This window comes from Myxine glutinosa, chromosome 8 (assembly GCF_964187855.1).
Source record: "Myxine glutinosa chromosome 8, kmMyxGlut1.1, whole genome shotgun sequence".
Classification (NCBI taxonomy): Eukaryota; Metazoa; Chordata; class Myxini; order Myxiniformes; family Myxinidae; genus Myxine; species Myxine glutinosa.
In genome coordinates, this window is record NC_136268.1 from 166,480,007 (window position 1) to 166,493,362 (window position 13,356).

The 13,356-nt window shown below is 40.5% G+C and overlaps 1 protein-coding gene across 1 annotated transcript in view; it reads right to left on the bottom strand.

The window, feature by feature from the left end:
• Positions 1–13,356, bottom strand: part of LOC144893353 (ankyrin-2-like) — a 144,800-nt gene that overhangs the window by 109,137 nt on the left and 22,307 nt on the right. The window contains exons 4-5 of the mRNA XM_078783910.1: positions 11,085–11,234; positions 10,689–10,761 (exon numbers count right to left, since the gene is read on the bottom strand). Coding sequence (XP_078640036.1) covers positions 10,689–10,761; positions 11,085–11,234 — 223 coding nt within the window. The remainder of the gene's footprint in view (positions 1–10,688; positions 10,762–11,084; positions 11,235–13,356) is intronic.

Below are 13,356 nucleotides of genomic sequence, written 5' to 3' on the forward strand. Positions count from 1 at the left end.
CAGACCTCGATCAGGGAGGCCAACAGTCACCACTGCAAGGCAGGACAGGCAGATGGTCCAAAGTCACCTGCGGGATCGATTCCGTCCAGCATCCCGCACTGCGGCAGAAACTCCGGGGCGTGCAAACCCACAGATCTCCAATGATACTGCACGAAGACGACTGCATGACTATGGTCTGACTGCCAGAAGACCATACAGAGGCCCCGTGATGACGGCTGCCCATCGCCGCAACCGACAGAGATGGTGCCAGCAGCATCAGCGGTGGACCTTGGCGCAGTGGAACGAGGTCGCTTTCAGCGATGAGTCAAGGTTCTGTGTGGACAGTCCTGATGGGCGTGAGCGTGTGTGGAGAAGAACTGGCGAGCGATATGCCGATTGTTGCGTGCATCAAGCCAACAGGTGGGGTGGCCCAAGTGTGATGGTGTGGGCCGCCATATCAGGCCGGTACAGGATGCCACTGGTAGTTGTGGATGGGAATCTTAATGCCCAGCGGTATGTGGATAACATCCTGCGACCTCATCTGCTGCCATTCCTGCTAGACCACCCAGAACTGAGAACCTTTCAGCATGACAACGCTCGTCCCCATGCTGCTCGCTTTACCACTGCATTTCTCCAAGGTGAGAACATCAACACCATGCAGTGGCCTGCGCTCTCCCCTGACCTGAGTCCCATAGAGCACCTGTGGGATGAGCTTGGGAGACGCGTAGTTGGCAGGGCCAGGACACGGGCAGAGCTGCTTCAGACATTGAGGACTGAGTGGGACAGAATCCAGCAGCAATCCATCCAAAGACTGGTAGGCAGTATATGCCGACGATGCACTGCCTGTATCCAAAACAATGGTGGCCACACACGCTATTGAAAGGGGACTGACATTGCACCCTGTGCTGTTCTGTACTGTAGAACAAACTGATGAGATGGTGTATCTTGGTCAAAAACTTGACATGTCATCAATAAAATGCCAATGTTTCAATTAGCAATTGTTGGTTTGTTTTATTTTGAACTGTTACAATTTTATTACATTTCAAACAAGTGGTAAGTTTCTGTGGTACTTACAAGTGGTAAGTGGTAAGTGGTATCATTGGAGATCCGTGGGTTTGCACGCCCCAGAGTTTCTGCCGCAGTGCGGGATGCTGGACGGAATCGATCCCGCAGGTGACTTCGGACCATCTGCCTGCCCTGCCTTGCAGTGGTGACTCTTGGCCTCCCTGATCGAGGTCTGTCATCTGCAGAGTTGTGGAGGGTGTCTCTGTCCACCAGGGCCGATATCGTCTGGTGTGAACAGCCAAGGCGACATGCCACCTCACGGTAGCTCAGTCCGCCTTGCAGCATTCCCAGGGCACGCTGCCGTTGATCCCTTGACAATCGTGGCATGTTGATTGAAATGCCCATTTTGCACTGGCCCTTTTAAAGCCAATATCAAGACATCACGTGCAGCTCATTAAAATCATCCCGTACCCCTTGGCGAATCACTGACAGTCAAAACGGCTGTTCAACAGCTGTGATATGAAGTGACCATTGAAGGTTCAAGTGACCATCCGTGACCGTTTTGTCTGACAGTGAGGACACTATTGTCTACAAATAAGTTCACATATTTACTACACGCAGTGTTATTGTTGATATTTAAAGGTTTCAAAGGTGGTAAGTTTCTTTTGCGTTTCAGTATATATTGAACGGTTTTTGAGTTCTGCTCCGGAAACGAAATGAATAACAAAATGCACTATGTCCAATTGTTTCCATGGAAACCAAAAAAATGAAAATTTTCAAATATCTTTAAGTGGCAAAAGGCACAAGTTTCATCAAATTTGATCAGTATTTGTGACTTTTAGAGCTTGGACGTCGTCCAAACTGATGTTTATGGGTCAAGTCATGGCATAGGTCACGACGAGGTCATTTTCCGGACATCGTCAAAACTCGTAATATATGTGTTGAGGTTTGTTACATACTGTCTACACACCAAGTTCAGCCTTCTAGCTACATTATGAAGAACCATGTTGACAAAAATTGATTTTTCAATATGGCCGCCCTGCCGCGCCCATTTTGGGCGTGCAACGCCCAAATGCAATCCCAAACTCGTTTATGTCTTAAAGATGCTGCATAACAAGTTTCATCACATTTTATCAATATTTGTGACTTTTAGAGCGTAGACGTCAAATTGTTTACAGACGACAGACAGGCGGACAGACAGACAGACGACAGACAGACGACGGACGGCGGACACTGGGTGTCGACAAAAACTCAGCTGGACATAGTCCAGTTGAGTTAACAAAGAATACGGGGAACGTCACTCGGTAGAGAGCACATACCTCGGCCAAGATGAACATTTACATTTTGTATCCCTCTGATAGGTCAGATATGGATTTGAACCTGAACCAAAATCAAAACCATTTCTCGTCACCTCACCAACTCTTCCACCAGGTTTCGTCTGAATTTGTCTGTAGCTTTTGGAGATATCGTGCAATATATCGTTTTAGCCCTGTCTCTCAATGGTGAAGAATCGGTTTTAAAATGTTCGTTTTGTAACCGGATCCAGATCTACACCAAAATCGAATCAATTTGTCCTTGTCACACTCCCAATATGTCCACCAAGCTTCGTACGAATCTGTCAACAACCTTTTGAGATACAATGCTGACAAACAGACAGACAAATGCAAATAGGGGTGAAAACATAACCTCAATCGACCTTCGGTGGTTGGTGCAGGTAATAAAGAAGGATAAATAGGACAGGTGAAAAGAGGATGGAAAAAGACATTTTGCGTTCTCGACCTCTGAAAAATTATTCAGATGCTTCATCATCATTTTCTTTTCCACAAAATATTTATTTGACGGATGCGTTATACTGCCATGATGAACCCCAATTGCCATCAAATAAAGAAATTCAAACATCCTCGTCATCACACCTGAAAAAGGTTAACTGGAGCATCAGGAAATCACCGTAAATAATTTCAAAATCAAACATTCTTGGTTTATAAAACATTTTCTGAAGATCATGGAAAAGCGTACAATGCCCTTATCTAACCCTAACAACCCTCGCCAGAGGAGAGGGTATTGCATGTGATCACTCCGGTTTGTGTGTGTGTTTGTTTGTCTGTCCGCTCACTTATACTTGCCTACAGGTCACAATTTTAAACCGATCTTCACGAAACTTTACCAAATGGTAGAGTTCGTGGTCTGACAAAATCCTATATATTTTTGGGGTCAAACGGTCAAAAGGTCAACATAGGCCAAAGGTCAACCACTTTTTTCAAATTGCTAAAATCCTCAATTTTCATCCGATTGACTTGAAACTTGAATAGGATATACATATCGGCAAACTGAATTCAACCACCAACTATTTTTTTAGATCAGCATAAGCCAAAAGGTCAACATAGGCCAAAGGTCAAAAACCATTTCAAATTTCTAAAATCCTCAATTTTCATCCGATTGACTTGAAATTTGAATAGGATTTACATATCGGTGAACTGAATTCAACCACCAACTATTTTTGAGATCAACATAGGCCAAAAGGTCAACATAGGCCAAAGGTCAACCACTTTTTTCAAATTTCTAAAATCCTCAATTTTCATCCGATTGACTTGAAATTTGAAGAGGATTTACATATCGGGGAACTGAATTCAACCACCAACTTTGATGAGATCAACCTAGGCCAAAAGGTCAACATAGGCCAAAGGTCAACAACAATTTCAAATTTCTAAAATCCTCAATTTTCATCCGATTCACTTGAAATTTGAATGGGATTTAAATATCAGCAAACTAAATTCAACCACCAACTATTTTTGGGATCACCATAGGTCAAAGGTCAACAACAATTTTTCAAGTTTCCAAAATTGTCAATTTTCATCCGATTGGCTTGAAATTTGAAAAGGATTTTCATATCACCTTACTGAAAGCAACCACCAACTATTTTTGAGATCAGCATAGGCCAAAAGGTCAACATAGGCCAAAGGTCAACAACAATTTCAAATTTCTAAAATACTCAATTTTCATCCGATTCACTTGAAATTTGAATGGGATTTACATATCAGCAAACTAAATTCAACCACCAACTATTTTTGGGATCACCATCGGTCAAAGGTCAACAACAATTTCAAGTTTCCAAAATCGTCAATTTTCATCCGATTGGCTTGAAATTTGAAAAGGATTTTCATATCACCTTACTGAAAGCAACCACCAACTATTTTTGAGATCAGCATAGGCCAAAGGTCAACAACCATGTTTCAAATTTCTAAAATCCTCAATTTTCATCCGATTGACTTGAAATTTGAAGAGGCTTTACAAATCGGCGCACTGAATTCAACCACCAACTATTGATGAGATCAACGTAGGCCAAAAGGTCAACATAGGCCAAAGGTCAACAACCATTTAAAATTTCTAAAATCCTCAATTTTCATCCGATTCACTTAAATTTTGAAGACGGTTTGCATATCAGGTCACTGAATTCAACCACTAATTATTTTTCAGGTCAAAAGGATGCTCCACTGAGTGCCATTCTACTTTGTTCTGTTTTGCCAAGTGTCACTCGATGAGTGATTTTTCATCTGTTTGTATGTCTGTCTGTCTGTTTGTCCGCACAGAATAAATATGATTTTCTCTGCAACCGTTGGTCCGATTGACAGGAAATTTTCAACATGGGTGCAACTCCACCTGTATAATTTTTTAATGATAATTAGGACGTCATAGGTCACGTGGTTCGGCCGCCATCTTGGAAAAACCGAAAAACTTTGCACCTCTATATCTCCGAAAGTACTGAATAGAAAAAAAATTAAGACATGGCTTATTGTGAAGAACTCTCCATGGGGAATAAAATATGTTAATGATGATGTCATAGGTGGCTCCATTATGATGTCATAATTCGACAAGTACAAAACTTCATCCAATCGAGATGAAATTTCTTGAGCGCCATGCCGGCATTAACTGGTGGAGAAAAAAAACAATGCTGACGTCATGGGTCACGTGGTTCGGCCGCCATCTTGGAAAAACCGAAAAAATGTGTACCTCCATATCTCCGAAAGTGCTGAACAGAAAAAGTTGAGACGTGGCTCATTGTAAAGAACTCTCCATGGGGAATAAAATATGTTAATGATGATGTCATATGTGCCTCCATTATGACGTCATAATTCGACAAGTACAAACTTCATCCGATCAAGATGAAATTTTTTGAGCATAATCTAGGAATAAATTATTTTAGAAAAAAAAAAATGATGACGTCATCGGTCACGTGGTTCGGCCGCCATATTTGATTTAACACAAAAGCCTTAAAAAACACTGAAAATACATCTGGCGAGGGTTTGCAATCTCTGATTGCTCTTTTTCTTGTTGGTTAAATGATTGCTCATAACAGATGGAGTATCACTAACTTTGGCTTTCATTGCTTGCTCATAACAGATGGAGTTTTACTAACTTTGGCTTTCATTGCTTGCTCATAACAGATGGAGTTTTACTAACTTTGGCTTTCATGGATTGCTCATAACATATGGAGTTTTACTAACTTTGGCTTTCATGGATTGCTCATAACATATGGAGTTTTACTAACTTTGGCTTTCATTGCTTGCTCATAGCGGATGGAGTTTTACTAACTTTGGCTTTCATTGCTTGCTCATAGCGGATGGAGTTTTACTAACTTTGGCTTTCATTGCTTGCTCATGGCGGATGGAGTTTTACTAACTTTGGCTTTCATTGCTTGCTCATAACAGATGGAGTTTTACTAACTTTGGCTTTCATTGCTTGCTCATAGCGGATGGAGTTTTACTAACTTTGGCTTTCATGGTTTGCTCATAACATATGGAGTTTTACTAACTTTGGCGTTCATTGCTTGCTCATAACATATGGAGTTTTACTAACTTTGGCTTTCATTGCTTGCTCATAGCGGATGGAGTTTTACTAACTTTGGCTTTCATGGATTGCTCATAACATATGGAGTTTTACTAACTTTGGCTTTCATTGCTTGCTCATAGCGGATGGAGTTTTACTAACTTTGGCTTTCATTGCTTGCTCATAGCGGATGGAGTTTTACTAACTTTGGCTTTCATTGCTTGCTCATAGCGGATGGAGTTTTACTAACTTTGGCTTTCATTGCTTGCTCATAACAGATGGAGTTTTACTAACTTTGGCTTTCATTGCTTGCTCATAGCGGATGGAGTTTTACTAACTTTGGCTTTCATGGATTGCTCATAACATATGGAGTTTTACTAACTTTGGCTTTCATTGCTTGCTCATAGCGGATGGAGTTTTACTAACTTTGGCTTTCATTGCTTGCTCATAACAGATGGAGTTTTACTAACTTTGGCTTTCATTGCTTGCTCATAGCAGATGGAGTTTTACTAACTTTGGCTTTCATTGCTTGCTCATAACAGATGGAGTTTTACTAACTTTGGCTTTCATTGCTTGCTCATAGCGGATGGAGTTTTACTAACTTTGGCTTTCATGGATTGCTCATAACATATGGAGTTTTACTAACTTTGGCTTTCATTGCTTGCTCATAGCGGATGGAGTTTTACTAACTTTGGCTTTCATTGCTTGCTCATAACAGATGGAGTTTTACTAACTTTGGCTTTCATTGCTTGCTCATAGCGGATGGAGTTTTACTAACTTTGGCTTTCATGGATTGCTCATAACATATGGAGTTTTACTAACTTTGGCTTTCATTGCTTGCTCATAGCGGATGGAGTTTTACTAACTTTGGCTTTCATTGCTTGCTCATAGCGGATGGAGTTTTCCTAACTTTGGCTTTCATTGCTTGCTCATAGCGGATGGAGTTTTACTAACTTTGGCTTTCATGGATTGCTCATAACATATGGAGTTTTACTAACTTTGGCTTTCATTGCTTGCTCATATCGGATGGAGTTTTACTAACTTTGGCTTTCATTGCTTGCTCATAGCGGATGGAGTTTTACTAACTTTGGCTTTCATTGCTTGCTCATAGCGGATGGAGTTTTCCTAACTTTGGCTTTCATTGCTTGCTCATAGTGGATGGAGTTTTACTAACTTTGGCTTTCATTGCTTGCTCATAGCGGATGGAGTTTTACTAACTTTGGCTTTCATTGCTTGCTCATAGCAGATGGAGTTTTACTAACTTTGGCTTTCATTGCTTGCTCATAACATATGGAGTTTTACTAACTTTGGCTTTCATTGCTTGCTCATAACATATGGCGTTTTACTAACTTTGGCTTTCATTGCTTGCTCATAACAGATGAAGATTGACTAACTTTGGCTTTCATTGCTTGCTCATAGCGGATGGTGTTTTACTAACTTTGGCTTTCATGGATTGCTCATAGTGGATGGTGTTTTACTAACTTTGGCTTTCATTGCTTGCTCATAACATATGGAGTTTTACTAACTTTGGCTTTCATTGCTTGCTCATAAGTCATAACATATGGAGTTTTACTAACTTTGGCTTTCATTGCTTGCTCATAACAGATGAAAATTTACTAACTTTGGCTTTCATTGCTTGCTCATAGCGGATGGTGTTTTACTAACTTTGGCTTTCATTGCTTGCTCATAGCGGATGGAGTTTTACTAACTTTGGCTTTCATGGATTGCTCATAACATATGGAGTTTTACTAACTTTGGCTTTCATTGCTTGCTCATAGCAGATGGAGTTTTACTAACTTTGGCTTTCATTGCTTGCTCATAACATATGGAGTTTTACTAACTTTGGCTTTCATTGCTTGCTCATAACAGATGAAGATTTACTAACTTTGGCTTTCGTTGCTTGCTCATAGCGGATGGTGTTTTACTAAATTTGGCTTTCATGGATTGCTCATAAGTCATAACTTATGGAGTTTTACTAACTTTGGCTTTCATTGCTTGCTCATAACATATGGAGTTTTACTAACTTTGGCTTTCATTGCTTGCTCATAGCGGATGGAGTTTTACACACTTTGGCTTTCATGGATTGCTCATAACATATGGAGTTTTACTAACTTTGGCTTTCATTGCTTGCTCATAACAGATGGAGTTTTACTAACTTTGGCTTTCATGGATTGCTCATAACATATGGAGTTTTACTAACTTTGGCTTTCATGGATTGCTCATAACATATGGAGTTTTACTAACTTTGGCTTTCATTGCTTGCTCATAGCGGATGGAGTTTTACTAACTTTGGCTTTCATTGCTTGCTCATAGCGGATGGAGTTTTACTAACTTTAGCTTTCATTGCTTGCTCACAGCAGATGGAGTTTTACTAACTTTGGCTTTCATTGCTTGCTCATAACAGATGGAGTTTTACTAACTTTGGCTTTCATGCTTGCTCATAGCGGATGGAGTTTCACTAACTTTGGCTTTCATTGCTTGCTCATAACATATGGAGTTTTACTAACTTTGGCTTTCGATGCTTGCTCATAACATATGGAGTTTTACTAACTTTGGCTTTCATTACTTGCTCATAGTGGATGGAGTTTTACTAACTTTGGCTTTCATGGATCGCTCATAAGTCATAACATATGGAGTTTTACTAACTTTGGCTTTCATTGCTTGCTCATAGCAGATGGAGTTTTACTAACTTTGGCTTTCATTGCTTGCTCATAACAGATGGAGTTTTACTAACTTTGGCTTTCATGGATTGCTCATAACATATGGAGTTTTACTAACTTTGGCTTTCATTGCTTGCTCATAGCGGATGGAGTTTTACTAACTTTGGCTTTCATTGCTTGCTCATAGCGGATGGAGTTTTACTAACTTTGGCTTTCATTGCTTGCTCATAGCGGATGGAGTTTTACTAACTTTGGCTTTCATTGCTTGCTCATAACAGATGGAGTTTTACTAACTTTGGCTTTCATTGCTTGCTCATAGCAGATGGAGTTTTACTAACTTTGGCTTTCATGGATTGCTCATAACATATGGAGTTTTACTAACTTTGGCTTTCATTGCTTGCTCATAGCGGATGGAGTTTTACTAACTTTGGCTTTCATGGATTGCTCATAACATATGGAGTTTTACTAACTTTGGCTTTCATTGCTTGCTCATATCGGATGGAGTTTTACTAACTTTGGCTTTCATTGCTTGCTCATAACATATGGAGTTTTATTAACTTTGGCTTTCATTGCTTGCTCATAACATATGGAGTTTTACTAACTTTGGCTTTCATTGCTTGCTCATAACATATGGAGTTTTACTAACTTTGGCTTTCATTGCTTGCTCATAACAGATGAAGATTTACTAACTTTGGCTTTCATTGCTTGCTCATAGCGGATGGTGTTTTACTAACTTTGGCTTTCATGGATTGCTCATAGCGGATGGTGTTTTACTAACTTTGGCTTTCATTGCTTGCTCATAACATATGGAGTTTCACTAACTTTGGCTTTCATTGCTTGCTCATAACAGATGAAGATTTACTAACTTCGACTTTCATCTTTGGCCCTTGGGGCAGGGTCAAAAGGTCAAATACCAAAAATGCAATGACGGGCACATTTTACAACATTTTAAATGAAACTTTATATAGAGTGCATTCAGAAAGTATTCAGACCCTTTGCTGCTATGACACTTGAAATTTAGCTCAGGTGCCTCCCATTTCGCTTGATCATCTTTGAGATGTTTCTACACCTTGATGGGAGTCCACCTGTGGTAAATTCAATTGATTGGACATGATTTGGAAAGGCACACACCTGTCTATATAAGGTCTCACAGCTGACAATGCGTATCAGAGCAAAAACCAAGCCATGAGGTCGAAGGAACTGCCTGCAGAGCTCAGAGACAGGATTGTGTCGAGGCACAGATCTGGGGAAGCCTACAAAAAAAAATTCTGCTGCATTGAAGGTTCCCAAGAGCACAGTGGCCTCCATCATTCTTAAATGGAAGAAGTTTGCAACAACCAGGACTCTTCCTAGAGCTGGCCGCCCGGCCAAACTGAGCAATCGGGGGAGAAGGGCCTTGGTAAGAGAGGTGACCAAGAACCCGACGGTCACTCAGGCTGAGCTCCAGAGATCCTGTGTGGAGATGGGAGAAACTTCCAGAAGGACAACCATCACTGCAACACTCCACCGATCTGGTCTTTGTGGCAGAGTGTCCAGACGGAAGCCTCTCCTCAGTGAAAGACACATGAAATCCCGCTTGGAGTTTGCAAAAAAGCACCTGAAGGACTCTCAGACTGTGAGAAACAAGATTCTGTGGTCTGATGAAACCAAGATTGAACTGTTTGGCTTCCGGATTTGGTTTTTCATTTAACGGATCCATGTCTGGTTCTAAATGATGACGGGGAAGAAATGGAAGAAGAAAGAGTCATGGAGGAGGGATATTTGTCTGGAGACAATCCAATTAAATAATCATTATAGATAGAGGTAAGGTTACCTTATGGGTTATATTGGGTTCTCTCGGTAACAAATGCCACCAAAGTAAGTTTGGCGCTTTTACTGGACCGAAAGAAGCATGAACGATGAATGACATCCCTGAATGTGAAATTCTTAAGAATAATGATTTAGAAAATGCTTGAAAGGTCACAGGTGGCCATTGCAGGCTCACTTGGTTTTGACCACCTGGATATGTGTTTCCTCACCGACCTGACACCTATTTACTGTTGATAAAAAACATTTGTTTGCCAAAAAGGTCCATATTAAAATATACCTTAAAGGATTTTGTCCTCCAAGCTATGCAGTCCTATAATGTGCAAGAGTTCTGGTTTAATGAATACAATGGATTGAAAACTTTGGCAGAGAAACACCATTTAACTACTGCCAGCTCTGACGTGGTTTGTTTACCTGTTGTTCTCCATTGTTTTTTCAATGTCGTGGGTGAGCTGCTCTTGCTCAGATCGTGCCTTCCCCGCATCACCTGGACAACAACAGCAATGCTTATTATTCTAGAAATCCATGGAGCGTCATATAATGTCATAATTCAAGTCCTAATTATTGTAGATAGAAAACAACCCATAAGAATATTACCTTCAAACATCAACAACCCTTGTGATGTATGAGCAAAAACAGGTGAACAGAATCAATACACGGACGTATGTCAGGCTGCATTGTCTTTACAAATTTCCCTGATTCAACACCAAACTGCCCCCCCCCCCCTCCCGCCCCTAACCCCCCAGGCACACACAGCCAAACTACCCTTCTCAGTATTCCCTCTTGTTTGACTGTCCTCTTGATATTTACTTTCTCGAGGTGATGAGCAATCTTCCCCTGATACCACAGGGACAGGCCGAATGGTACATGGCAATGCAGAAGGTGAGCAGCCAGAGTACATGGAATCATCATGTGCAGGTGTCATGGGTGGTGATGAGTCGTCACACATTTGGGAGAGCGCTTTAGTTGTGAATATGGGATGATGGGGATGGCAAAAAACAAAAAACATGAAAAAAACACAATGAATGCGACCACAACATCTCATTATAATAGAACAAACGTATATGATTATGTTTGTTACTTGCAAAATCGAAGATTTTTCAAGTATATTGGTCGGTTGCATTTGTGGTTCTGTCTGTCTGTTTGTTTGTCACCGGCCTACAGGTCACAATCCTAAACCGATCGTCACGAAACTTGACCAATTTGTATAGGCCGTCCCAATTGAGACGCCTATTGATTTTGAGCTCAAAGGTCAAAGGTCATCTGGAGGTCAAATTTCGAAAATCGCCATTTTAAATCCGATTGACTTGAAAATTGAATAGCATTTGTGTATCGAGTCACTAAACTGGGAAATGAACTACTTTTGAGGTCAATCGGTCAAAGGTCAACTCAAGGTCAAACTTCCAAAATCATCACTTTTCATCTGAAAAAACCCGTCAATTTTCATCCGATTGACTTGAAAATAGAACATTTGTGTATTGCCTCACTGAATTGGGAAACCACCTATTTATGAGGTCAAAAAGTCAAAGGTCAACTCAAGGTCAAACTTCTAAAATCATCTTTTTCATCTGAAAAAACCATCAATTTTCATCCTGTTGACCCGAGCTTTGATCAAGATCGTAAATTTTAATCTTCATGAAATGGACAATTTGCTGTATCAATAGAAAACTTTCGGGGGTGGGGGGGGGGGGGGGGGGGTGGGGGGGGGGGAGGTGGGGGGGGGGGTGGGTGGATTTTGCAAGTATCGTGCTACGCATGACGTCTTCTTACTTGCAAAATCGAAGATGTTCAAGTATACTGGTCAGTTGCATTTGTGGTTCTGTCTGTTTGTCTGTCTGTCTATTTGTCTGTCTGTCACCGGCCTACAGGTCACAATTCTAAACCGATCGTCACGAAACTTCACCAAGCTGTATAGGTCGTCCCAATTGAGAAGCCTATTGATTTTGAGGTCAAAGGTAAAAGGTCATCTGGAGGTCAAATTTCTAAAATCGCTATTTTAAATCCGATTGACTTGAAAATTGAATAGCATTTGTATATTGAGTCACTAAATTGGGAAACATACTATTTTTGAGGTCAAAATGTCAAAGGTCAACTCAAGGTCAAATTCTAAAAATCATAAATTTTTATCTAAGAAGCCGTCAATTCTCAAACGATTGACTTGAAAATTGAACAGCATTTGCATATCGAGTCACTAAATTGGGAAACATACTATTTTGAGGTCAAAAGGTCAAAGGTCAATGCAAGGTCAAATTTTAGAAATCATCAATTTTCATCTAAAAAGCCGTCAATTCTCAACTGATTGACTTCAAAATTGAACAGCATTTGCATATCGAGTCACTAAATTGGGAAACATACTATTTTTGAGGTCAAAAGGTCAACTCAAGGTCAAACTTCCAAAATCATATCACTTTTCATCTGAAAAACCGTCAATTTTCATCCGATTGACTTGAAAAATTGAACAGCATTTGCACACCGAGTCACTAAATAGGGAAACCAACTATTTTTGAGGTCAAAAGGTCAAACGTCAACTCATGGTCAACCTTCTAAAATCATAATTTTTCATCTGAAAAATCGTCACTTTTCATCCTGTTGACCCAAGCTTTGATCAAGATCATAAATTTTAATCTTCATGAAATGGACAATTTGCTGTATCAATGGAAAACTTTTGGGGGTGGGGGGGGGGGGGGGATTTTGCAAGTATCGTGCTCCGCATGACGTCTTCTTGTTTGTTTATTTGTGAACAAAACGTCTTCTACTTATTCAACTTGAAATAACACCCAAAAAACACAGTCTGTAAACTCTTAATTGCGCACTGTTGGAATATACCTTTTGACGCTTTAGACCCCTCAGACCTTTGACGACCCTTTAAGTCCCTTAAGACCACCAAGACCCCTAAATACCCAAAATACCCTTAAAGCCTACAAATATCCAAAATACCCTTAAAGACCCAGAGGACCATGCAGACACAAACAACCACAAAGACCTAAAAGACCCCGAAGACCCAAAACACCCTGAATACCCAAAATACCCCGAAGATCCAAAAGACCCTTAAGTACCCCAAATACAAAACTACCCCAAAGGC